Source organism: Leptodactylus fuscus, chromosome 1 (assembly GCF_031893055.1).
Source record: "Leptodactylus fuscus isolate aLepFus1 chromosome 1, aLepFus1.hap2, whole genome shotgun sequence".
Lineage (NCBI taxonomy): Eukaryota > Metazoa > Chordata > Amphibia > Anura > Leptodactylidae > Leptodactylus > Leptodactylus fuscus.
This window is the reverse complement of record NC_134265.1, coordinates 47,929,251-47,956,193: the sequence shown is the minus strand read 5'-3', so window position 1 is coordinate 47,956,193 and position 26,943 is coordinate 47,929,251. Positions and strand designations below refer to the sequence as shown.

The following is a 26,943-nucleotide window of genomic DNA, read 5'->3' as shown; positions in this document are numbered from 1 at the left end:
AAAGTGCTGAATGTGCGAAATTTCCAACGTGTATAAAAATGGGCGCGCTGGTCTAAATGAATAAACGTTATCACACGACGCGTTTCAAGTCCTTTTCTAAAGTGTGTGTGAATGTGCGAAGTACGGAACAGCAATGTCACATTCCGATTCAGTCTCAGGGATCACAGTTGTAGAGTAAGTGCAGGAACTTCTAGGTCTTAACAGATCTATTGCTACATGAACATGACTGTATGTTTTGGTCTGTGAGCTTTGACCATGATGTTCAAAGATCTGTGTTGGGTCTGTGAGTCCTAGGATATGTTCTATTATGATCCATTTGTGGTGTATGGGTCTGTGGAAAGCACATGGGCGTGGATGCCACTTGTGTGCCGTCTATTCTGTTTTTTCATGGACCCATACATACACAAGGTTGTGTACCTTTAGCCTTCTTGTTACTGGGGACTATAATTCAGTCCTAGGTAGGCCTCATGCATTTTATCTGCAGCTGCAAACATTTCAATGGGACCACTCCTTATGTCATCCCGTGATGTTTTTACTGAGCCATACACTACACATGGTCGAGTGCAGGAGGCCTTACAGGGTTAGAAAAAAAGACCATGCAAAAAATACGAAAATACATAAAAAGGCAAAGAAAAAAGGCCAAACCACAGTGGTAGCCACATCCCGATGACCTGAATCCATGCGTCAAATAAAAAATGGCCATAAAGAGGAGGAACGGCTTTGGCTTCATAGTTTTATATTTTCCCCTAGTAAAATAGTCAAAAATGTACTAACATGAAACAGTATGGAAATATGGAAACCCCAAGTATAACAGAGACAGAGGCAGAAGGTATTTGGATCACTGAACAAGAAAACCAGTTTGAGTCTTCAATCCTGCAATGAATGGATACTATATATCAGCTGCACGTTTTGTGCATGAACAGGCAGGTCTACAAAACTCATACAATACCCGATGTGGCCGATATGCCCAGAATCTCCTCCGAAAACTTGGCATATTCACTGGCTGTGTCAGCAGATGACTTTGTGTGGAGACACTGGTCGAGTTTACTGAGTACAATCTGTCGAAGAGTCAGAAGACCTGACAGACACAAAAATGCAAAGTTTTAAACATAAGGCTTTATTAGATGATATTCACAGTTTCATCAGGTTTTCTTAACAATAGTCAGTACTTTTAATGTTGTTCATGTCCTCCTGCACATGCGGTTTTATATACCGCTAGAAATCCGACAGTGCACTGGCTTTCCTGTTATGTGCCCCTGGGCTGGAGATATCAGTACTCTTATGGTCAGCACCGATCTCTGCCCACTGTCAGAAGGGCATTCCTGACAGTCTACCTGGGCTGTGAGCAACGCGCCCCTAACAGTACTCGTCTATAGACTTGTACTGGGGAAGGGGCTGACCCTCACAGCTCAGCGTCATTCCTGGGCGGTAACGAACGCCGCCTCTGACTATACAGGGCTATGGGCGAGTATTGTAAATGGATTACCCATTGTGCTTACGTGACTGGTGGCCCATTCACTACTACAGGGCTACAGAGACTGTACCACCATACCCGCAGCCCCACAGAAGTGAATGGAGAATTGGTCTGGCTAGCACACTGGTATTCCACTCACAAGTGGGCCTTTAGGAGGACTTTTGGTCCCTCATTCTCCTGAATGAAGGTGGCTAGACCCGCACAGATCAGTTTCTGCAGCATTTTTTAGACTAAGGGGTCGTTCACACTACCAATGGAGACCGTCAGTGGTGTCCATTGTTAGTGTTCGTTACAAGATTTTAGCAAGGGGCACTAGCAGAGCCATCACAAATCCTTTAAAAATTTCATTGATTTCAATGGAATTTTATCAGCTGTCCATTAGTGCCGTTAGTGTCCATTTACACCAAATACATCACATGTCCATTATATTTTGCAGACAAAAAAATCCTACATGGAGGACTTTGTGTCCGGTTAAAAAAAAAACAGTTTCCCCGCGGACAGGCAGAAGACGTTCACGGGCAGTCACCTCTGCAAACCCATTCAAGTGAATGGGCTTGTAAACTGACTGCTGGGTTTCCGTCCCCTGTCCAGTTTTGCAGGGCAGAAGATGCAAACCGCCCAGATTGGCTAAACCGGAGACTGGGCACAGATGTGAACCTGCCCTTAATGACTTATGTATGTACCTGTGTTGGCCAGTCTGGATTCAATCAGTTTGTCCAGTAGTTCATCTGGTATTGGGCTGCCATCTACATAATGTGCGGACATTCTCTGTAGAGCTTCCTTCTCCCACACCCAGTTCTCCAGCATCTGTGATGGCACCTCAACAAAATCTGTTTCTACATTTGTTCCACTAAATCGAGCAAACTTTGTCTAAAAGCAGAGAAAAATACTGTAATTCACATTATTAAATAAATTATATAAAATTATTAAATACATAAATAAATAAATTTGTAAATCATATCACGGTCCCATCAAAATTTAGCACCCTTATCTGTTACACAGAGAGGAGAGCTGCTACAAAAAGTGTCTCTCGCTCTGGAGGACCAAACAGAGACAGAACATTCATTTCAGTGAGAATCGTGTAATACCTCACTTCACCTCTGGTGTCACTGTAGGGATCACATGTTGTTGTGATCATAGATAAATTACATTTGATCAGGGACCTCTCCAGTCCCCAGAGTAATACAGTCTTTTTATCTACATATAATGTATACAGTAGAGAGACGCATCTCTAATATTAACACAATATGTATATAAAGAAGTATATTGAGGTTTTCAAGCTCACACAGACACCAGTGCAGCCTGGTCATGACATCATGTCATCAGCTTATTGTTGAGGCACCCTACTAATAAAAAAGGATTGTCCTGTTAACATTTATAGTGTTGTGTCCTCATTGAAAACGAATATTCACTCCTTGTAAAAGGCTCTTCCTGACATACTCTACTTATATTCTTAAGGCCTCTTCCCCTATAAATCATCACGTCCTTGCTCCGGCGTACATATCATACATTAGCATTCTGTTATTCAGGTTGTGTTCTCTTTTCCAGATTCAGATCCGCCATTGAACGGAAGAGACTATTATGGCTTATAAGAGGAACAAATACAGCATGGTGTGGCAATACAGAAATGAGTCACCCTAACATAATTGACTCTAGCTAGGTGCAACAAGTGAATTCGGCATCTCAAGTGTCAGTTTATTAGTACATCCTGTGTCAGGAGAATGAAGAAGAATGAGATCATCTCTCCTCCAGCAGATAGCTATAGAAGAATGGAGGAGATACGAGGCCACATCCCGTGTGGTCATTATTATGTCCATCTATCAACAAGAGTTAGCCAAAATCGGTGCTAAAAATGTACAAGAATAGATCTATGGGAATGTTTATTGACATTTTATCAACTCATAGATCAAAATAAATAGATTTGTATTATCACATCATACAACCTGTGGGTCCCTGTACAAGAACAGCAATGGGCCCCTTGTTTTCCAATATCTCAGCATAGAGCACCCCCATATGTCTCTCTAATAGGGTTGAGCCGATCTTGACTTTTCAGGATTGATTTTGAAATCCGATTTCCGATAATTTTTCATTTGAACCTGATCTCGAGCCCAATTCCGATCATAATGCAAGTCAATGGGATTTTTTTTTACTAATCGGAGATCGGATTTTAATAACAATCCTATTCACTATACAGCATGGAATCTAACAATTGAACGCTTTAATTGTTAGAATCTTTTTTTAATCACTAAGTAGCCAGAGGATTTTTTTTTTAATCCTCTGGCTACTTAATCCCCCCTGGTGTCAACTTACCTGCAGAGATGGCTGGTCCAGTGCCCAGTGTTCTCATTCTTCTTCGCCTCTCTGCCCCTGCCTCCCAGGTTAGGAGAGTGTGGGCGGGTAAAGGGAGGGGAGATGTCACGTCTCCCCGCCCTGTACCTGCCCACACTCTCCTAAGCCACAAGCCCCGCCTTCTTCCTAGCTCTTTAACACTAACCTGGGAGGCGGGGGCAGCGAGGTGAAGAAGACCGAGAACACCGGGCACCGAACCAGCCATCTCTGCAGGTAAGTAGCTACTAGAGATATTAGCTAGTCTCCCATTAGAATGAATGGACGCAGCCAGCGCGCAGGAGGTTAAGGCTGTGTGCCGGCTGCTTCCATTTATTCCTATGGAACCTCAGCGGAGCCTTCACACTAGGTATACACTCCGCTTAGAATGAGCGGGGCGTATACTCAGTGTGAAGGCTAACATTGTTAGCTTTTCCCACAATGCTTGGCCAGTAGCAAAGAATTGTGGGAAATAATCACCGATCTCGATCCCACCTAAAAAGATCACTCAACCCTACTCTCTAACAATCCACCAGTAGTTGTTAAGCATAAAGTCCTTAGCTTAGACATGTACCTGCAATCTAATAGACAGTAATAAGCTGCTGCTAAGGTGACAGGGCCCCTTGACCTATTGGGCCCCCGTAGAGTGGCACAGGTGGCACCAATGGTAACCCAACCTAACCCTGATGTATGGCCCAGTACGGAATTGTTACTGCTACAGGGCTTTAGCCTAAATGAGCTTTCAGGGACTTGCTCATTAACGACATATCCTTAGAATAGGTCATCAATTAAAGATCAACAGAGGTCCAAAAATTGGTCCCAGGCCAATCAGCTGATTGAACAGGCTGCAGCGTTCACGTGAGTGCTGCCGCCTCTTCGGTACTTACCAAGTACAGCGCCAATGTTTATCGGCAACATGTAACTGATGTATGTAACGTGACAGGGCCTAAGAAGCAGAAGTGCTACTGCCACATCAACCATCACCAGGTCAAGGGAACCCCCCTCCCACAAATCTATAACTGATAGAATAGGCCATCAACTAGAAGTCACAGAAAATTTCTTTAAACAAGAGTGGATTGCTAAAAAGAAAAAACAAACGAATACCGGAGTCGCGTGTGGTCAAGCAAGACTATCTAGAAATTCTGGCGTGTTAATAGCTTAGAGATGAGAACCACTCCTGCCTAAAACTACACATAGAAGAAGTTTATTAGCTGAAATTATAGTGTGTCAAGAGCACGCCACAACGCAGGAATGTGTAGCTGTATCATATCCTCCAAAATAGGAAGACAGACTTGTAAGATCTAAGAAACCACTAAGATATTCACTGACAGATCTGCATTCACAGAATAATATAACTATGGAAGCAGAACATGATAGGAGCCAAAACACAAAAATGTGACACGTCCTGCTCATCTTATTTAGTTAGGGGGATTAGTTTTATCATCTGAAAGATTCATCAAGGTCACACATGTCCACCAGAGGAATCTCCAATGGGTCCAAAAGTCCACCACAAAGTCAGTGGTTAGCACTTCTTATGTGCAGAAGGACGTTGCTGACAGACTGTCAGAAACGCCCTTCTAATGATGAAGAACTACGGTACCGGCACAGACTGTGAAAGCAGACAGTACGCAGAATTCAGTGCACTGTTGGCTTTCCAGCAGTATATAGAACTGCCTGTGCCCCAAACCATGAAAGGTCCTCTTTAAAAGAAAAAGTACTATAGCCTTCAATTTTTAACTCTGACCACCAATCCTAATAATAAACTGAGACTTGCTAATTCTGTAGGGGTTTTCATCGCAGCGATTACTTTATTCAAATACCAAACAAGGCAGATAAAATAGCAATTGAAGCTAACTCCTCTAAAGATAATACCCAAAGTGAGACATCATTGCAACCATTAACAGTAGGTGATTTGTACTCCGGTCTAGAAAACTCTCCCATAGACCTCAATGAGTTGGTTCAAGACTTTTGCTGACTAAGGCAACAATTATACTGTGAAGCATATCACTAAATGTTGTTAACAAAACAGGAGACGCTCAAGCAACATGGCGGCTCATAATCATATAGAGAAAATAGAATTAAAAAATCTACAACCTAAAAAAGTGATATTTTCTGGAGGGTTTTCGCAATTCTACTGGAACTGTTAGGGGGTTAAACAAAAATATTTGATGTAAATGTGTCAATGTGTCCTAAGCCTGAATAAATGCAGGGGGGGGGGGAGGGGGGGAGGGGCCTGGTTTCCTGTGGTGGGCCTAAGGTAGAGTAGTCACTCAACGCTGTGTTTGTAGGGGTATATGGCGGGTCCTATAAATGACTGATCCGCAGATCTTCACATAAAACAAGGATAAAGCCGCATATTAATCCAGGAGTTGTGACTGTAATTTTTCTTTAATGTTGTCATCAGACCATGCAAACACTGTACTAAGCAGAAATAAGAAAGTCCTGAGCGGCCATCATTAAAGGACTATAAAACATAATAAACTTAAACAACCGCTATTTCCATGCGATTAATTTTCATGGCTCTATTGTGGATATTACATCCTCCTAGAGGTGGTTAATAGGTTAACTTCTTAGATTACATAAAGGAGGGTGTCCATTCTAAAAAGCCTCTTAGCCTAAAACCGACAGCAGCACGTCTTGTAATCGAGAAGGAACTGATCAGAGCCGGAATCTCCTATAGGTCATATAATGGGGTTTCGGAGAGAACATGACCATTTTAGGTTCCCCAATGCAACTGTTAAAGGGACAGGCCATGGAAAAATATGGTATAAAATAATGTCACTTTCTTTGCTGTTATTTGACACATACTGTATTTTCTACTGCCCTTTACCAGCACAGGTATACACCTCTACAGAGAGTACCATTCTCCATTCTTGTCACCTTATATAGGTCAGTATGGTTTTTCTATAATGGCACTGAACATAGCTTATGTACAGTATATTCTGGGGTTCCGAGGATGTCACTGTTAATGTAGATTCTATGTCTCTTATGGTTATTGATCTTTCTACCAATATTGTCATTATTAGGAAGCTGCGGCAGTCACTTTACCTAGGGGTAATGTAGGGGTTATTGCTGTTTGTTGTGTTCCCATGGCTGTTCCTATTACTGGAGGTCCCAGGGTTGATACTATTACTGGAGGTCCAACTAATCCCAAAGGGATAATACGGTTATTGAGAGTTTTGCAGTGACTTTTTCTGGATACACTTGTTGAAAGGAGTAGATAGCAAAATAGCAGACATAACAGCTGTCTTCTCTACTCAGGGGACCCATTTCTATTCAGACATCAGGTGCCATTCGTGATAACCAAGAAAGGACGAATGGGGTGTCTCTGTACATGGCTAGCACTCTTGTGTGCAATATCCCATCTGTGGATTCTTACTTTTTGCATTATTCATCATCGCACTATACCTATACAGTAGTTCTAATGCATACATGAGAAACCATTATATATTGTCTGATCACTGCTTGTTTAAGTCATAGACTGTTTATTGATAAATATATATAGTGACAAGAACAAATAAGTTTCTACCGTAAGACACACCTACACTATTGGTATAAATAATTGACACATACACATATGGACTACACAGTGGGCTAGGGAAGAATCCTCTAAGATAACAACTGCACTGTGACATTGTGACATCACTGAGTGCATCAGCTCTAAACTGTGACATCACTGAGTGCATCAGCTCTAAACTGTGACATCACTGAGTGTATCAGCTCTGTACTGTGAGATCATCACTATATTATCCCTGTACTTTGAGACAACTGTGTTTGTTATCTTCTTATTGTGACATCACTGTATACACTATCTCTGTACTGTGACATCACTGTATACACTATCTCTGTACTGTGATATTACTTGTAATGTAACAGTGTGCACGATTCATGATCCCACTACTGTGCACAGTACAGAGAATAATGTATACAGTGATGTCACAGTACAGAGACAATACACACAGTGATATCACAGTATATGGATAATAGTACACAATGGTAATGTTACTGTATGTATTATCCATATACTGTGACATTGTGTATATTATTCTGTACTGTGATATTACAATATGTATTATCCCAGTGCTGTTACATCACTGAATACATTATCCCTGTGCTGTGACATTACTGTGTGCACATTCCCTACTTTGCACATGGTCACACTACTGAGACACCATTGTGCACATTATCCCTTTACTGTGACATGACTATATGCATTAACCCTGTACTGTAACATCACTGAGTTTATTATACATGTGCTGTAAGGCCCTGTTCCCATGGAGTAACACGCTGCGCGTATCACATTGAAAGCAATAGGGAAAAAAGCCTCCCATTGATTTCAATGTATAGCGCCCGTAAGTCGACACATTGAAATGAATGGGATCTGTTTTGCGCGCTCACACTCTGACACGTGTATACGTGTCAGAATGCGCGCATGTTATCTCCGTGTCAACGGAGCCTTACGCCCGCTACAAATTGAAATCAATGGGTTATAAGTTATGAAGTCAATGGGATCGGTTTTGAAGCGCCTCACACAGACACGTGTATACGTGTCTAAATGAGCAGCGCATTACTGCGTGGGAACGGGGCCTAACAGTGTGTGTATGATCCCTACTCTGCACATGATCCCACTACTTTGGCATCATTATGTACACCCTACCTGTACATAATGCAGAGCAAAATAAGTTTTGCCATGGTGCCCCATTATTAGTTATTGTGGCAATGCTGTTACTTTTCAGAATTCTGGCACGCACCTGATCTATCACCATTATTAGATATGAGACATGGCATCCATTGTAAACACATTCTGCCACTTCAGCAAGTACTTACAAAGTCTTTTTTATAGCACCAAATTTATCAGCCCCACTTCAAATAGACTATTGTAGGCTAAGATGCCCGTTCTATAGATATGGTCTGTCTGCCAATTCCTATGTATCTAAAACTGGCAGCGGGCATATTACAAATCATCTTTATTCAGTGCACATAATGGCAATTTTCTGTTGACACAGAAAACAAATATAAGTGCAGGTTAAATAAAGCAATGAGGATTGAATCCCCACGCGTTCCTCCTTTGTCACACTTCTTTAATCAGCTTTTTCCATTCACCATGCAAGGTCTGCCATTCGTTTTTAGGGCTAATTTTAGACATTCAATCTAAAATAATCCAGGGGAATTAAGATGAATATTTCCATGGCCACTTTACCAGTTGTAAGAAGACATGAAGCATAAGATATCCCTGTCGTCTAAAATACACGGACATGCTTTTATAGTTCATGCATAATTCCTCAGCTGAGCGGTGTAAATCATATTTAACTCTGCACATGTCATGGTCTTTGAGGGATGTTTCAGGACCTGGAGGATGGTCTTTACCTTCAGGGTATGCTTCACTGGAGGTCTTAAAAAACAAAAACAAAACAAAAACTATTCACATGTCAAAGTTTTGATCTCTGGGTCCTACACGGACAACTGGAACCATAGGCAGAAGTGTTCAGCAATTCAACCCAACCGAGCAAAAAACTTCTGGTATGTCAACAAGTTTCGACATGATAGTGAATAGATGGAGGGCCTTTTTCAGGACCCAAATCTATTAGTCAAAGCACAGGGTGGTTACTGAGAACATCTCTTGCTTTAATGGACCAAACACATCACTGTGTTATAAAGACACCCTTATTGAAGGGGTTTCCAGTCAACCTGGGAAACCCAAAAAGCAAAACAGATACTCAACTACCCCAGATTCGGGTCTCCAGTACCACCCTGTGCCCATTCTGGTCAGGCTAGAAGTGAAGAAGCTTGGGTGACACTGCAGCCAGTCACTGACCTCAGGTGTCAAATGTTAGGGACTGTTGACGTCACTACAAACACATAACCAATGCTCAATATGTGACAGCTGAGACCCCTTCACTTTAGGCCCAACACTGAGCATGCACAGAATGCAATGGGAGACCTGATGCCGCAACATCCCAGCTCCAATCCACACTGCTGGTCATTGTTTACGTGGTGGAAGTCATGTTGTCATCAGAATAGCATGTGACGCCAAGGACTTGTTCTCCACGGCTGAAGTTTTTTCAGATCTTGTACAAACCTTTAATGGCTTATTCTTGCTGTCCATTACCGTGCACCATAGCAAGTGTACAGCAAAGACAGGCCAGGTAAACTAGACGGGGTATTACTTCTAAGTCACCATCTTGTTATGTGGCTAAATGCTGTAATGCCAGTTATCTGGAAAGTGCACAAAATAAAAATACACTTCTGGAGAATTAAATGGGGAGATTTTAAATATTATCCGAGTCCTCTTCAGACATGTCCATTTCCCCATTAAATAGCAACGCGAGCGCCTTTTCTTAGAACACTGCATAGTGCTGTTCCTCTGTTATTCCTCTTAGAAATCTACATATTACTTATTTATCTATGCTTATTTGTATAACACCATCATATTCTGCAGCTCTTTACAGACATTGTCACATAAACTGACCCCAAAAGGAGCATACTTGTATTCCTACACAGAAGAGCCACACCATGTACAGTTATAGCAATAATATTCCCAAATCGCTACTCACTGGGAAACAGAAGCACCAAAACAGAGACGTCAGGAAAGGCGGCAGGTCCTCTTTAATACAAGAACTGGACTATGTCACAATCACACTGGCATTTTGTAAGGTTATCTGGTGTGATAATAACAATACAGTAATGGTGTCAGAAATGGATCCAATGTCATCGCGTGCAATAGCTTTTTCTGAGAATATAATCGTTGTGCAATAGAAACGCGGAATGAAAGGCCATTAAATATTTTATAGTCACAGCATTTACTAAACAAATCCATGCCTGTAAAGTGTGTAGGAGCGCCCAGATCTCCTGGTTTAGAATGTGACTGCCGAAATAATCACTGTGGCGTACAGATGGCAGGAGACATCAGCTCCAAGAGTCACAGATCAAGTACTGACTTGTATTGATATAGAGGGAATGTAATTTGTGGGGTGTCGTGATATTAGATGGTGAAATGACTCATTTTATACTGCAAACTAATATATACAGTCCTATGAAAAAGTTTGGGCACCCCTATTAATCTTAATCCTTTTTAGTTCTAAATATTTTGGTGTTTGCAACAGCCATTTCAGTTTGATATATCTAATAACTGATGGACACAGTAATATTTCAGGATTGAAATGAGGTTTATTGTACTAACAGAAAATGTGCAATATGCATTAAACCAAAATTTGACCGGTGCAAAAGTATGGGCACCTCAACAGAAAAGTGACATTAATATTTAGTAGATCCTCCTTTTGCAAAGATAACAGCCTCTAGTCGCCTCCTGTAGCTTTTAATCAGTTCCTGGATCCTGGATAAAGGTATTTTGGACCATTCCTCTTTACAAAACAATTCAAGTTCAGTTAAGTTTGATGGTCGCCGAGCATGGACAGCCCGCTTCAAATCACCCCACAGATGTTCAATGATATTCAGGTCTGGGGACTGGATGGCCATTCCAGAACATTGTAATTGTTCCTCTGCATGAATGCCTGAGTCGATTTGGAGCGGTGTTTTGGATCATTGTCTTGCGGAAATATCCATCCCCGGCGTAACTTCAACTTCGTCACTGATTCTTGAACATTATTCTCAAGAATCTGCTGATACTGAGTGGAATCCATGTGACCTTCAACCTTAACAAGATTCCCGCTGCCGGCATTGGCCACACAGCCCCAAAGCATGATGGAACCTCAACCAAATTTTACAGTGGGTAGCAAGTGTTTTTCTTGGAATGCTGTTTTTTTTGGACACCATGCATGACGCCTTTGTGTATGACCAAACAACTCAATCTTGTTTCATCAGTCCACAGGACCTTCTTCCAAAATGAAGCTGGCTTGTCCAAATGTGCTTTTGCATACCTCAGGTGGCTCTGTTTGTGGCATGCTTGCAGAAACGGCTTCTTTCTCATCACTCTCCCATACAGCTTCTCCTTGTGCAAACTGCACTGTATAGTTGACCGATGCACAGTGACACCATCTGCAGTAAGATGATGCTGCAGCTCTTTGGAGGTGGGTCTGTGGATTGTCCTTGACTGTTGTCACCATTCTTCTTCTCTGCCTTTTTTATATTTTTCTTGGCCTGCCACTTCTGGGCTTAACAAGAACTGTCCCTGTGGTCTTCCATTTCCTTACTATGTTCCTCACAGTGGAAACTGACAGGTTAAATCCCTGAGACAACTTTCTGTATCCTTCCCCTGAACAACTATGTTGAACAATGTTTGTTTTCAGATCATTTGAGAGTGGGCTGTCCATGCTCGGCGACCATCAAACTTAACTGAACTTGAATTGTTTTGTAAAGAGGAACGGTCGAAAATACCTTCATCCAGGATCCAGGAACTGATTAAAAGCTACAGGAAGCGACTAGGGGCTGTTATCTTTGCAAAAGGAGGATCTACTAAATATTAATGTCACTTTTCTGTTGAGGTGCCCATACTTTTGCACCGGTCAAATTTTGGTTTAATGCATATTGCACATTTTCTGTTAGTACAAAAAACCTCATTTCAATCCTGAAATATTACTGTGTCCATCAGATATTAGATATATCAAACTGAAATGGCTGCTGCAAACACCAAAATATTTAGAACTAAAAATGATTAAGATTAATAGGGGTGCCCAAACTTTTTCATAGGACTGTATATGTCAGGGTCTGGGGTTGCTAGGTGGGGTGGCATAGACACAAAAGTCCAGTTTCTTTTAGTCCAAAACAAAGGTAGAGTTTTATTTTCACTCAAAAAAGGTAGTGCAGCAACAAAAGGAAACAATACAAAAATAAATACCTGCCCGGCTAGGCTCTAACTAAACATAGAATAGGTTACCTCACCTAGGATAACAGAAATCAGAAGCCAGTAGAATCATTCAGGACACAGCTCCAAAAATATGACCTCTCTGTCAGCTCTCCAGCCAAGTTCTGCCAAAGTGTTGCTGCTGGAGCTGGCTTCCTAAGCCTCCTTGATGAGGAGACTCTCTACAGCTGAGTCGCTGCCGGAACATCCCCAAAGTGTGGACTGGAGGGGGGTGGAATGACAGGTCCCACTACCAATCCTACCTGTCATTCCTAAAAATCAACAACGCAGATGAGCTGAAGGCTGCTATTGTAAAGGTTATAATCATGTAATGTATGAAAAACATTGTTATCCTTAAAAGCTGAACGCTAGATATAGTTGCTTATGCTTGAAATTGGTATAATGTTATTTAATAAGATGTCACCTGCATCCAGGATGGGTGCAAGAAAAACAAATGCTTGGCTTGCTGTCAGAAGACATCTCCCCAAGGTTACCACGCAGGGCTGGGACTAGCTGGCTATATATGGAACTGCTTAAACTTTTTCTGTTCGATTGAAATGTACCATACCAATCAGGAATGAATATGAAAACTTACGTTGTCGTTATCTCTCTTCCCTTCTCTGCAACTATGTAACCGCATGTTGTTTTAATAAAAGTGTGTCAGCACACATTTCTCAGCTGAGAGAGGAACTAATACCAACACACAGAGTGGTCAATTTCGCAGGGATACAGTTGTTGTTCCAGTGTCGAAGCTAGGGTCCCACCCCGTATCAATAGTAAAGAAAGGAGCTTCACACGAATATATGCCAACCAAACCAACGTGTTTTATTGGTAGAGCGTGATGGAGCAAACGTTTTCGGTCACAACAGACCTTTTTCAAGCTCTACACAGAAAAAATAATAACAATCAATACCAGTATATACAACACCAACACTCTTCCTATTCACAATATCCCAAATATATACATATGAACATTTATATACATAGAAGAACCATGTTATAGTTGTTATTATATTCCGGGTGATTTCAACAAGAATGACTTAGAGAGATGATATATAGCATAAAGTCAAGGTAGGTGAACATGTCATAATAAAGTTGAAGTATATATAGGTGTAGAAATAAGCCATAATGTCACCCGCACTTCCGGGTACACGCAGACGCATAGCGGACCTATCACAGGAGGTCCGGCGTCCTTTTAAAGGCAGGGGAGACGCCACTGTTTCACGCTTCCCTGCGGCTAACAACCTTTTTGTGCGCATTTCATCATTTGTTCATCTCATTTTTCCCTACTGAGAGAGCGGGTTTCTGGGTAGCGGCGGCAGAGGTAAGGACCCCTTGAGACGAGCATTGATGTCATATTGATATATATATATCAACCCTGGTTCTAATTGGAACCTTATGGTATTCCCAGGTAGTTGGACATCTCTCTACCTCCTGACTCTAGTCAATTGTGACTATTTACATCAACTTACAGGTATCTGTTGTTTTTTTGTTTTCTGTCTTTTGTTTTCTGGTTTTTGCCCTCTATGTCTTTCTATATATAGTACCATGGTTTGTACATGACATTATGGCTTATTTCTACACCTATGTATACTTCAACTTTATTATGACATGTTCACCTACCTTGACTTTATGCTATATATCATCTCTCTAAGTCATTCTTGTTGAAATCACCCGGAATATAATAACAACAACTATAACATGGTTCTTCTATGTATATAAATGTTCATATGTATATATTTGGGATATTGTGAATAGGAAGAGTGTTGGTGTTGTACACTCACCGGCCACTTTATTAGGTACACCTGTCCATCTGCTCGTTAACACTTAATTTCTAATCAGCCAATCACATGGCGGCAACTCAGTGCATTTAGGCATGTAGACATGGTCAAGACAATCTCCTGCAGTTCAAACCGAGCATCAGTATGGGGAAGAAAGGTGATTTGAGTGCCTTTGAACGTGGCATGGTTGTTGGTGCCAAAAGGGCTGGTCTGAGTATTTCAGAAACTGCTGATCTACTGGGATTTTCACGCACAACCATCTCTAGGGTTTACAGAGAATGGTCCGAAAAAGAAAAAACATCCAGTGAGCGGCAGTTCTGTGGGCGGAAATGCGTTGTTGATGCCAGAGGTCAGAGGAGAATGGCCAGACTGGTTCGAGCTGATAGAAAGGCAACAGTGACTCAAATAGCCACCCGTTACAACCAAGGTAGCCAGAAGAGCATCTCTGAATGCACAGTACGTCGAACTTTGAGGCAGATGGGCTACAGCAGCAGAAGACCACACCGGGTGCCGCTCCTTTCAGCTAAGAACAGGAAACTGAGGCTACAATTTGCACAAGCTCATCGAAATTGGACAATTGAAGATTGGAAAAACGTTGCCTGGTCTGATGAGTCTCGATTTCTGCTGCGACATTCGGATGGTAGGGTCAGAATTTGGCGTCAACAACATGAAAGCATGGATCCATCCTGCCTTGTATCAACGGTTCAGGCTGGTGGTGGTGGTGTCATGGTGTGGGGAATATTTTCTTGGCACTCTTTGGGCCCCTTGGTACCAATTGAGCATTGTTGCAACGCCAAAGCCTACCTGAGTATTGTTGCTGACCATGTCCATCCCTTTATGACCACAATGTACCCAACATCTGATGGTTACTTTCAGCAGGATAATGCGCCATGTCATAAAGCTGGAATCATCTAAGACTGGTTTCTTGAACATGACAATGAGTTCACTGTACTCCAATGGCCTCCACAGTCACCAGATCTCAATCCAATAGAGCATCTTTGGGATGTGGTGGAACGGGAGATTCGCATCATGGATGTGCAGCCGACAAATCTGCGGAAACTGTGTGGTGCCATCATGTCAATATGGACCAAAATCTCTGAGGAATGCTTCCAGCACCTTGTTGTATCTATGCCACGAAGAATTGAGGCAGTTCTGAAGGCAAAAGGGGGTCCAACCCGTTACTAGCATGGTGTACCTAATAAAGTGGCCGGTGAGTGTATATACTGGTATTGATTGTTATTATTTTTTCTGTGTAGAGCTTGAAAAAGGTCTGTTGTGACCGAAAACGTTTGCTCCATCACGCTCTACCAATAAAACACGTTGGTTTGGTTGGCATATATTCGTGTGAAGCTCCTTTCTTTACTAACATACAGAGTGGTATGACTTCTTCACCGCCTGGCATTCAGCCTAATTAATAAGAACGACGACAGTTACCCAGGATTATTGGTCAATTAGTCATAAAAACGACTTTTACCTTATCACTATCATACAAGAAAAACTTGAAGAAGTTCACTCTTCAATCATATTCTAATTTATTGAGATATTGAGATTGTAGATCCATAAATATCCATATATTTATTTATGTATATATATTTATGTATATTATACATATACCGTTTATACTCAAGTATAAGCCGAGTTTTTCAGCACAGTTTTTGTGCTGAAAAAGTGCGCCTCGGCTTATCTCAAGTCAATACGGTAATTGAAAATGTCACATGACTGGTCCGCAGTGAAAGACATCTGTGGGAGGCCGCTGGAGCAGCGCTGCTGCCAATAGGCGAGTGGTGAGGCAGCGCTGTCTTCAGGACAGCCCCAAGATATTTTCAGAGCATCTTCTCTGCCTTGGAAACATCTTAAGGCTGCCCTGGAGACAGTGCTGCCTAGCCACCCACCTATCGGCAGCAGCGCTACTCCAGCGGCCGCCCACAGATGTCGTTGACTGCGGACCAGTCATGTGACATTTTCAATTACCGTATTGACTCGAGTCAATACGGTAACTGACTTGACCGTATTAACTCAACTGCAGTGGGCCTCCGCGCCAGTCCTGGCCCCCTCCCCCCGCTACATCACATGCCGGGTGACGTGGCCACGTTAGCTCAGGCCCACACCTGGCGTGTGTCGATGACGTCTTACTGCGTCTCAGCGCAGGCGGCGTCATCACACCCCTTACACTGAGACGCAGCGTACTGGTGGGAGAAGACGAGCAAGCTCCAGGAGAAGAGGAGCAGCGGCGGCAGCAGCAGCGCGAGGTCGGTAAGTATGAGAACTTAATGTTTGTTCTATAATAGAGCGCTACCTGCTGAAGTATTCCCAGCAGGTATTGGCCTATTTACCAACCTCCCCGGGCCTGCTCACTGCTGACCCCCGATTCACCTTATACTATAGGCCATGGAGGCCAGAAGTGAGTAGGCCCGAGCCCAGGCTGCGATCCCACTGCCGCTATTATTATACTCGGGGTCTTTTCAGATGACAGATGACAGAAAATATCCCAGACGTCTGGGGCATTATCATACAGGCCCAAAGCCTTAAGGTAGCAGTAATAGCCTGTTGCCATACAGGCCCAAAGCCTGTGCTAGCAGTAACAGGCTATTACTACTACCACAGGCTTTGAGCCTATATGGTAATGGTAACACGTGACGTCTGAGACATTATCATACAGGCCCGAAGCCAACTAGGATTAACATGAGCACAAACAATGTCATGCATTTTCCCCCTTCGGCTTATACTCGAGTCAATAAGTTTATCCATTTTTCTGTAGTAAAATTAGGGGGGTCGGCTTATATTCAGGTCGACTTATACTCGAGTATATAGGGTGTGTGTATATATATATATATATATATATATATATATATATATATATATATATATATATATGTAAACTATATATATTTAGCAGCTGCAGAGAAAGTCAGTGTAGCCTGGATTTATTATGTACATTACACAGGACAGAGAGGATTTGTCCCGGATTTCACACTATGGATTGCAAAGGGTGAAATCCATGGTGAAAATCTGTAACATAAATTGACATACTGTGGGTGTAAAATCCCCACTGCAAGTCCGTTTCCACAGGTATATATTCAGCATTGTTTGGATTAGCTTTGGATGTGTTTGCTACTACAAATACAGCCACAGGGTGAATGAAGTTTCAGGGACATGATTTTGTTACTTAATTAATGGGATCGATTGGTCGTCTTGTCGCTGCTATATGAGAGTGACAGGGCCAAGCAGAGATCCCAGGGTCGCCCCCTAGACTATTGGCACATGTGCAGAACCGCTCACTACATGCCAGGCTGGAGCAGCTGGTTCTGTCCACACACTCTACCAGCCTGGTGACCGCAAACTTATCTCTGTAAGGAAGGCCAAGATTTGGAAATGGAAAGAGCCATTACATTCAGATGACCGTAAACTATCTAACAATGTTTTTGCTTGCATGTGCTCATCCCTGGTGACAGACTCCTTTGGGACATGCATCAAAACAGCACAAAACCCCAGATGTGACTTTAACCTTAACTATACTGTTCTACAGCATATTAGACCCTAACGCATGTACTAATTTAGCATTTGCTGGCATCTGAACCCCAAAAAAAGTTTAAGTTAAAAAAAGGCACAAAAGCTTAAAAAAGCATATACGTATACATAAAAAATGGTTGTTCTACATAGATTGCTCATAGGGGGTTGTTTCTGGTGGAAGTCTTCTGTAAAACAGGTGTCCAGTACGGTAGAAAGTTCCCACCCTCCCAAAAAAAATGATCCCAGGGCATTTCACTTCTGTGGCCTTCAGCAATGAGTTGTGGGGAAACCTGACAGCAAGTATTCACCTACCCTGCAGTGCCTCCACAGGAGGAGTTAAGCATTGCATGTGTCCACTGAAATCAAAGGGCAATCCATGTAATTCCATGGAGGTGCTAGGTCCTCCAGAGCAAGAGGTGCCTTGTAGTTGCTCTCCACTTTGATCGATGGGAACCACAAGTGGGAAATTTGCTCTGTTAAGTCAAAATATCCTGATAAAATCTCATATTGGTTGTTTGAATGGAAAAAAAAAATTTGTTATGGAGATACCCAGGATTTGCTTCTTCACAATGATGTCGTAATGTCATAAACTGCGAGTCATCTCCACAAGGTCATTTTATGACCCAGAGACAGAAGGTAGGAAGAAGCCCTTACAGAAGGAGGCGTCTGTAGCACGTGACGCAGAGATAAAAACGATCATGTCACCACAATACTTGCCACGTCCATGGTAATAAAGACAAGACTGGATTATATGAACCTGCTAAACATGTTCGCTCATTTATGAAACAGCGGTAGGTTCTCGCTCCAGTTGTATTGTACTGGTGCACATAAGACACATTACTCCAGGCAGTTTATCAGAATGACACGAATTTCAGGATCTACAACATTATAAAACTTTTATTGGCATGTCCTAAGAACGCTTAGTCAAATGAGTAATACCTAAACATATAACAAGTGTGTGGTTACGAGACGTACTCATGTAATATATGGAGCACCTTACTCCAGCCCTATGTATTGTTTATTATTGCAACACTATAACCCATTACCTGTAGTATAAAGTCCATTACATATCTAATGTCGGAAGAATATGCAAATCTGAGTTCCATGATGTAATTAGGATGTCAGTGCCTCAAGTATGTACACCAATAGAGGGCGCTGACTGAGAATGTGCAAGTCTGTCTTCCATGATGTAATTAGGAAGACAGAATCTCAGTCAAGCAAGCCTATAGAGGGCGCTCCCTTTAACTTCAGGCCGACCTTCTCAGAGGCCTTTGTTTGCAATGATGTTGGGATTATACCAGATACAGACTCACAGCCAAGGACAGCTGCTTCGATGTACTTGCATCTCGTCAGCTTGGCACAGAGAGGACTGATCTGGCAGAGGTGAGAGGCTTAGACAGGGTTAAGGGGATATCATCACTCCATAGGGAGAGACCACCAATATCTAATGTCGGAATAAAAGTGATAATCCATCTTTATTACACTTATGGCACCTCTTCATGGTCTAATATATGAAAGCACACCTTATATTTTTGGTATTTGCTTAACTGTAACCCTATGGATTCATGTAAGAGGCAGATAACCAAGCTGTACTGGGTATATGGAGCCTATATGCTGCCTGATGTGAACAAGTAAATGTTGCTTATTCTCTAAATTACAGGGCCATATGAGACTCCCACTGATCAGGAGAACAAGGACCCCCTGTCTACCATTCTCTTTAACCGACTTGGGTATGAGAAGGAAGGGAAAGAACGGGGAGAAGATTGTATAGACATGGGCACTCACACATAAGTCTTTGGGAGACAATGGAATCGACAAGAGAGTGTTTCATATCTGTCCAGACTACAGAATACAGATTATGCTCCATTCTTGTCTTGTGCTAAGTCAATTAGAGGGACCAAAGGCCCCCTTTATCACAATAGTTGATAGGCAAATGTCTGGTGCCTAAAGGAAAGGGTTAATGCGTAAATGCCTGATGGTCTCGGGGAAAGGGTTAACAGACACACAACTGATGATCTAGGGCACTGAAAAAGGTTAATGGTCAAATCCTTCAAGCTCTTGATAGAAATCTGGAGTGATAACAACAGCCTGGGGGACTGAGGAAAGTGCACTCGGTATCTGCCACTAACTTCATATTGTAGGACACATATGCTCAGGACACAGTCTACACAATACACTACACAAGTAACCCAAATGAAGTCCACGCTCCAAATTTACAACCCTTGCAGTCAGGGGAAAACCGTACATCAGATGAGGTTCTTTAATGGTCTCATGAACGGGGCACACCTGCTACATACAGTATATATCTTATATACATGTGCAAGACTAACCAGGGCTGTGGAGTTTGAAGGCTAAAGCACCGACTCTGGATCCTTAATTTTTCCACCCCACAACTTCAACTCCTTCATAAATGGCCGCCAGCCATGGTCACACCGAAGCAATAAAGATGCTCAAATTCACTAAATGTGATTGAATTCCTATGAAAGAAACTACATGACAGACAATATAAAAAGTGACCAACTCCAGCTTCAAAATAAAATGATGAATTACTGTTGATTATTCTATATTATACGATGATTAAAACTGTATGAGTAATTAGATAATCATACAATATTGTTTAATAGAAAATAATCAAAATTGATTCATCATTATATTTTGCAGCTGGATTTGGTAACTTTTTTCTGACCCACCATCCTGATATTAACAATATGTCTATAAGACAATTCAGTCCTCCAATAACAAACTCAGGGACCTCCACCAGGGGCGAGTTCATGTCCAGGCAGAACTATAGTCATCCCCTATGTATTCCTTCATCACGAGCTTCATTGCAAGTATATAGTGATTATATGACCATTCCATACTGTACCATGCACTCTTTCCTACAGCAATGCTCAATGGTACAGGCCTCTAGTATCTTATGGAAAGGCTAACTGCGCATTCGCATCGCTGGGTCCATGTGTTCATTGGATTATCTGACCTGCACAGTGGTCCGGGAGAGGGACTCCTTGCATTAGAGTTAGGAGTCTGTACCTACCAGTGACATACTGTCTCGTAGTGATTATATTAAAGGACAGTATGCCGCTCGGAGTCCTGGACTCCTAACGTCGTACATAACTATACTGCTAGGAGTCCCTCTCCCGGCATACTGTTCAGACCGGTAAATGTGGCCAACACACGGACCAAGTTTCATGGTTTATAGTCATGTGAATGTGGGATAAGGCTGGATTCACAAGAACATTGTTTTTTGCACCCAAGGTATACACCTTTTCACAGATGCCTTATATATTACCTGTGAGAATGAGAATGTTCTATTTTTTGATGGTCCATGAAAACCCCCCAAAAAACGGTCATGTGAATAGCTGTGTGAGCGGTTAAAAAAACTGAATTTTTTTAGGTTTATATTGCCTTTGTGAATAACAAAATCAATGTATGTAACATACTGATAGATTAACATACAATATACTCTACCTAATGTAAATGCTTACTATATTAGAAATTACCCATATAACTGCAATGGGAACCATAAAACAGAAAAGCTGAAAAATCAGTCTTCCACCAGAGACAGAAAGCTGCGGTTAAAATGTGGAAATGAAGAATGTCCTTTGTGATGAAAAGTGAGAGTGAGGAGTCAGTAATTATACAGCAGGACTGGGAAAATGACTGAAATGGAGTCGGAGTCGGACGCTGCAGATAGAACAGCTTGAGTGCCATTTAACAGGTAGACGACGTAGCTTTTCATCGCTTTATGTCTCCACTGATATTCTACGTTCTAATCAGATATTCTATACTCAATGGCACAAATCTGGAATGAGAAGTAGTCTGGCTCTTCGCTTAATACACAGCGCCTTCTAGTGGCAGGCAGCACCATTTTCTATAAAATTTTGGAGGTTCTTTAAAAGGTATCTATCGAATACTTAAACTGTCTTTGCTCCAGGGGTCCTGAGAGCAGGAGGTGCGATATAGTGACGTCACTTACATCGTGCCTATTACTCCATCAAGGCTCCACGGCCAGAGAGAAGAGTGAATGGGGGAAGGTGATTATATACAGCGGGGGCATGAAACTGTGGAAGCAATCTGGGGAAAAAGGGGTACATGATACTGTGGGGGTAACCTGAGGGGGACATGACACTGTGGAGGAAATACTGTGGGGGAAACCTGGGATGTGAGGGGACATGACACTGTAGGGGCACCCCGAGGTGAACATGACAGTGTGAGGGCAACTTGGGGGTGGGGGATACATGACTCTGTAGGGGCAGCCATGGGGGTGACGGATACAAATCTGTAGGGCAACCTGGAGGGGGACAATATGAGGGGCATTATGGGGCCACTAGGGAGGCAATAACCACTAAGGGGCGCTATACTATGTGGGGGCTATCGAGGGGGCATTAGAATTTGTGCAGGTCAGGTATTTCTAGGTGATGATGATGGGGGGGGGGCCACTTATGAAACCCTTGCACAGAGCCCATCAATGTGTTAAAACGTCCCTGGACATAGGAGGTTTCCCTGGTCAGGACACAGCTTTAATATCAATTGCTGATGAAAATGTGGCTTCCACTCTGGAGGACTTGACATGAGTATGTAAAATATATTCATCTGGCGGCACTCTATGTGAAACTAGACTTCTCTTGCAATATGTGGTTCCCCGCAGCTTCCCTCATCCATATCAGCTGATCTTCAGCAGGTCTACATTTGCAAAAGTAGTTTAACAGAAGTGAAATTTTAAAGGAACTAAAGTAACAAAAAAAAACTTAAGCTTGTAGATTCATTGTATCCTCGCTCGACGTAGATGTTGCCCTGCTCCACTTACGTAACAAGCTTTCAGTTTTCTCTTAGCTGTAAATGGTAAACCATATGACCATAAGAGAATCTACACTGTGCATGCGGTGCAATACAAGGGTGCTAGATTTACATCAGATAGAGATGATGTTATTGATGCCAATCTTCAAAATCTCCTAAAATCCAATGACCAATAAGCCTTCATGGTTACATTCTTCAGACATAATCCCCCTTATGTGTCGCCTACTTCTTGCTTACAAAATAATATTAATCAGACTACACAGGAGTTGTTTGGTGTCTGTTACCATTGGAGATGTATACAACTACATAGAAGCAGTAGACCTAAGAGTCCGTGTACATGACCATGTATGCATTCAGGTTAGGGGTCCGAGTTTATCACAGACTGCAGTCAGATAACATCTCTGATACATTCATATCTATGGAGCTTCCGAAATCCATTCCATTTTGAAAACACGGCTGATTATAGAACGCGTCCTATTCTGCTCTATGTTAATGGATCTGGAAACCCCATAGACATGAATGTATCACACATTGCAGTCTGATGTCACCCAAATGCATTTCCATGGTAAACTTGGCCCCAAACTCGGTTGCACGCTTCGTCATGTGCATGGACCTCAAAAATGTTTAGGACATATTTAGTAAAGAGCAATTACAAAGATTGCCATTTTAGAAGAAGATGGTTGTAAAGGCGTACTGAACTTCATTGTTGAGTCAATAATGAGAAAGAGGCATGTCTCAGACTACCTTAGACTCCCTATAGGCAATGTAGCTAAGCTGTAGTCATAGATGAAAGTTCTGCTCTACTGAAGCCAATAAATCTTTGATATATTAGAAAAAAGTTAAAGTGGGGGGCGTGGCTAGCTGCTGAAGAGACTAGACGCACATCTCGGAGCTCTGCTTCAGGTACCAGGAAAGAGGGATATACCGTCACCATTCCCTGACTTAGTGTGCAGCTGGACACCCGGAGGTATCCCCCGTACCTCAGTTAGTGCACTGCGGGTGTTCTCCATCTCCCGCCGACCTGCGGACAGCCCGGGACCTTTGAGGCCTAAGCTCCGTCGGGAGCCGCCTGCCGCCACCTTAGGCCTTCCACCACGCCTGCCGGACATCTCCCGGCTTGCTCCCCGCCTGTAGAACTACTCTCGCAGCTCCCATTTCTGCTCCGACGGTGGCTTAAGACTGATTCACTCCTGCCTCTTCACATATCCGGACTGCTGTTACCCGGAATACCGGTAGGTGCTGACTACCCCTCTGGGCGCCATTTTAGTGTGAAGAGCACCTGGTCTTAGAGACTGTTCCCGGGCCTTGCTTACCCTGCGGTCTGCCCCCCCCCCCCCCCCACATCACATTGCATCATATCACATCATATCCTCATAAGAGACGTTATCTCATACTATAACCCGGAGGACTCTCCAACTTTTCAGGGGAAATCACATTTGGACTTCTTCTTATTGCCTCCCCCCTGAAACAGCTTAAGACACCTATGTGACACTCCTCCCCCCCACATTGGTGGCATCCGATTGACAACCTTGCAACTAGGCATCTCACCTTTAAGGATGGTAAAGATTGGTAACAAGGGGGCCGAGCCTCCTGTCACCCCCAAAACCTCCAAAACGCACGGAGATTTGCAGAAATTCCTACGGAAAAAATCTCCAGCTCGTTCTTTGAAGTTGTCCGAACCCTTATCAGAGGCCACTGGGTCTGATGATGCGAGCATGGACTACGAATTACCTGCAGATGATGCCCAACCTACAGTGATTACTAAGAACTTCTTGCGCAAAACACTGTCAGCGGCCCTCCAGCCCTTGGTTTCGGAAATAGCAGCAATGCGTGCCGAAATGTGCCAATTTAGCAAGAGGATTGACACACTTGAGGAGACGTGCTCTGCTCTCACATCCACTTCTGAGTCACTCTCTGCCCGCACAGCTCGAAACACTGAACACCTAGACAGAGCCTTTGCCCTCATTGAGGACCAAGAAAACAGGAGTCGGCGTAAAAATATCCGCTTCAAGGGGATACCTGAGACTGAATCTACTGAAAATCTCCCTCAAATTGCCTCTACTCTGTTTGCCTCGCTCCTGGGTGATGAGAGAGCTGCCCAGATTACAATTGAAAGGATCCACAGGGCATTGAGACCTCGCCCTCGACCATCTGACCCACCCAGGGATGTCATCTGTGGCCTGCTGTCCTTCGTGGACACGTCTGCCATCCTGCGGGCAGCCAGAGACAGTGACACACTTCTCTACAACGGAGCGGAAGTTCATGTCTATCAGGACATCGCTCCAACCACCCTAGCGAAGAGAAGGCTGATGAAACCGATCTTGGAGGTGCTGAGGTCCAGAAATATTCCTTACTCCTGGCAGTTTCCATTTGGCTTAGCGGTCTCGTACCGGGGCCGTCGTTTGGTAGTCACCTCACCGGGAGACCTGGATAAGTTGTGGCACTTATTGGATATGCAGCCTCTGGCCATACCTTCATGGTTACCCTCGGCCTCCATGATGACCCCTGGCTCAAGCTCAGCATCTGCACTTTCGGGCTCAACTTCGGATCACAAACAGCCGCAACGACAGATAACAAAATAGTTTTTACATCTCTGTTTATTCTTATGTTCCTGCATATAGTGGACACCTCTAGACTACTCCTATGGTTAATATTTCCTTTGGTGTTCACGCCTCACTCTGATATTTTGGTTCTTGTACCTATCTCATGCTTATTGTTGCTGTTATTGGAGGTGGACGAATAGTCCCTCAATTTTTGTTATGTACTAGCTCCGTATTTAGGGGATTGGTCTCTTCCCCCCCAAGTATTGAATGATTTAGGAAGTTACACATGGTTGATGTGTTGTCTATCTACTTTGTTTATGTTTGCTGCCTCCTCCACACTCATTGGTACGTGCGCTAATGGGTTGTAGTTGGATGCCACCAGTTCTCCAGTTTATCACTATATTGGTATATACTATACATATATGTTTATTTACCTAACGGTTACACTTATTTGTTCATCCCTGTGGAGTTCCTACCCCCTGCCCTCTTATATAGTGGGGCGGTTCCTCAACCGGGACTGAACTGTTGTTTCCCAGTGTTCCAGTTGTTATTGTAACAGATCATAGTCTATTCTGGGCTGCGCATTTCTTCTAGTTATTTTTTTTTTTATTTCTTTTTTTTTATCTTTCATCTTTAGCGAATTACTTATTTGTTTTGAACGTTTACTCACCTTCCTCTCTTTTTGTTTTCCTCCTCCCTTTTCTCTCATTCCCTACTCTTACTCTCTGTTACTTTATTTCTACTAGTTCTTGACAGTGTTGACGAGCAATGTCGTTGATCACATCCACCACTTATAATGTTAAAGGGTTTAACTCCCCTTGCAAACGAAGTCATGTTTTCTCCTTGCTGCGTAAGGCAAAAACTGATATATTGTTTCTCCAGGAAACACATTTCAAGTCTGATAGAATACCCAAACTCCCGACTCGCACCTTCTCCCAATGGTACCATAGCGGTAGTCCTAACTCCTCATCAAGGGGAGTCTCAACCGGCATTAGGGGTTCTGTACCCTTTCGCTTAAAAGCTGAATATAGAGATAGTGACGGTCGAGTGCTTTTCCTTAAAGGCGAGTTGGCTTCCTCCGTGTTTACACTAGCGAACCTTTATACACCTAATACTGGCCAAGTATCTTGGTTGTTAGACAGGTTAGATGAACTGAGACTCTTTGCGGAGGGACCTATCCTATTAGGTTGCGACCTTAATGTGGCACTCAACCCATTGTTTGACTCCTCTGTGCAGAGATCCTCCCTCTCACAGGCTGCACTGAGGAAGCTTCATATTAAACTTCAGGACCTAAATTTATTCGATTGCTGGCGTACTCTTCACCCAAATGATAGAGATTATACTTTTTATTCACACCCTCATGACACCTATCAGAGATTGGACTACCTGTTCTTGTCTGGTTCCTTATTGTCCCAGGTCAGAGACTCCACTGTCGGTAGTATCACAATCTCGGACCACTCTTCTTGCTCATTGTCCTTCACTCTGGCTCATTTGACCCCGAGAGAATGGCAGTGGCGCTTAAACGAGGCTCTCTTATCCTGGCCGGAGGGCGCAGAGACGGTTCAAAAACACCTTGAACTCTTTTTCGATAAGAACACCGCATCCAACCCATCTCCACCTTACCCGGTAATCTGGGAGGCCCATAAATCCTATATTAGGGGTATCTTGATCTCTGTAGGGTCGCGTTTCAAAAAGAAAACCCAGAGTGAGATT

General features: G+C 42.9%; 1 protein-coding gene across 1 annotated transcript in view; it reads right to left on the bottom strand.

Moving 5' to 3' along the window:
• The window catches only part of NLN (neurolysin), a 54,889-nt gene that overhangs the window by 4,305 nt on the left and 23,641 nt on the right, over window positions 1-26,943 (bottom strand). Inside the window, exons 10-11 of the mRNA XM_075269817.1 lie at window positions 2,158-2,344; window positions 950-1,078 (exon numbers count right to left, since the gene is read on the bottom strand). Coding sequence (XP_075125918.1) covers window positions 950-1,078; window positions 2,158-2,344 — 316 coding nt within the window. The remainder of the gene's footprint in view (window positions 1-949; window positions 1,079-2,157; window positions 2,345-26,943) is intronic.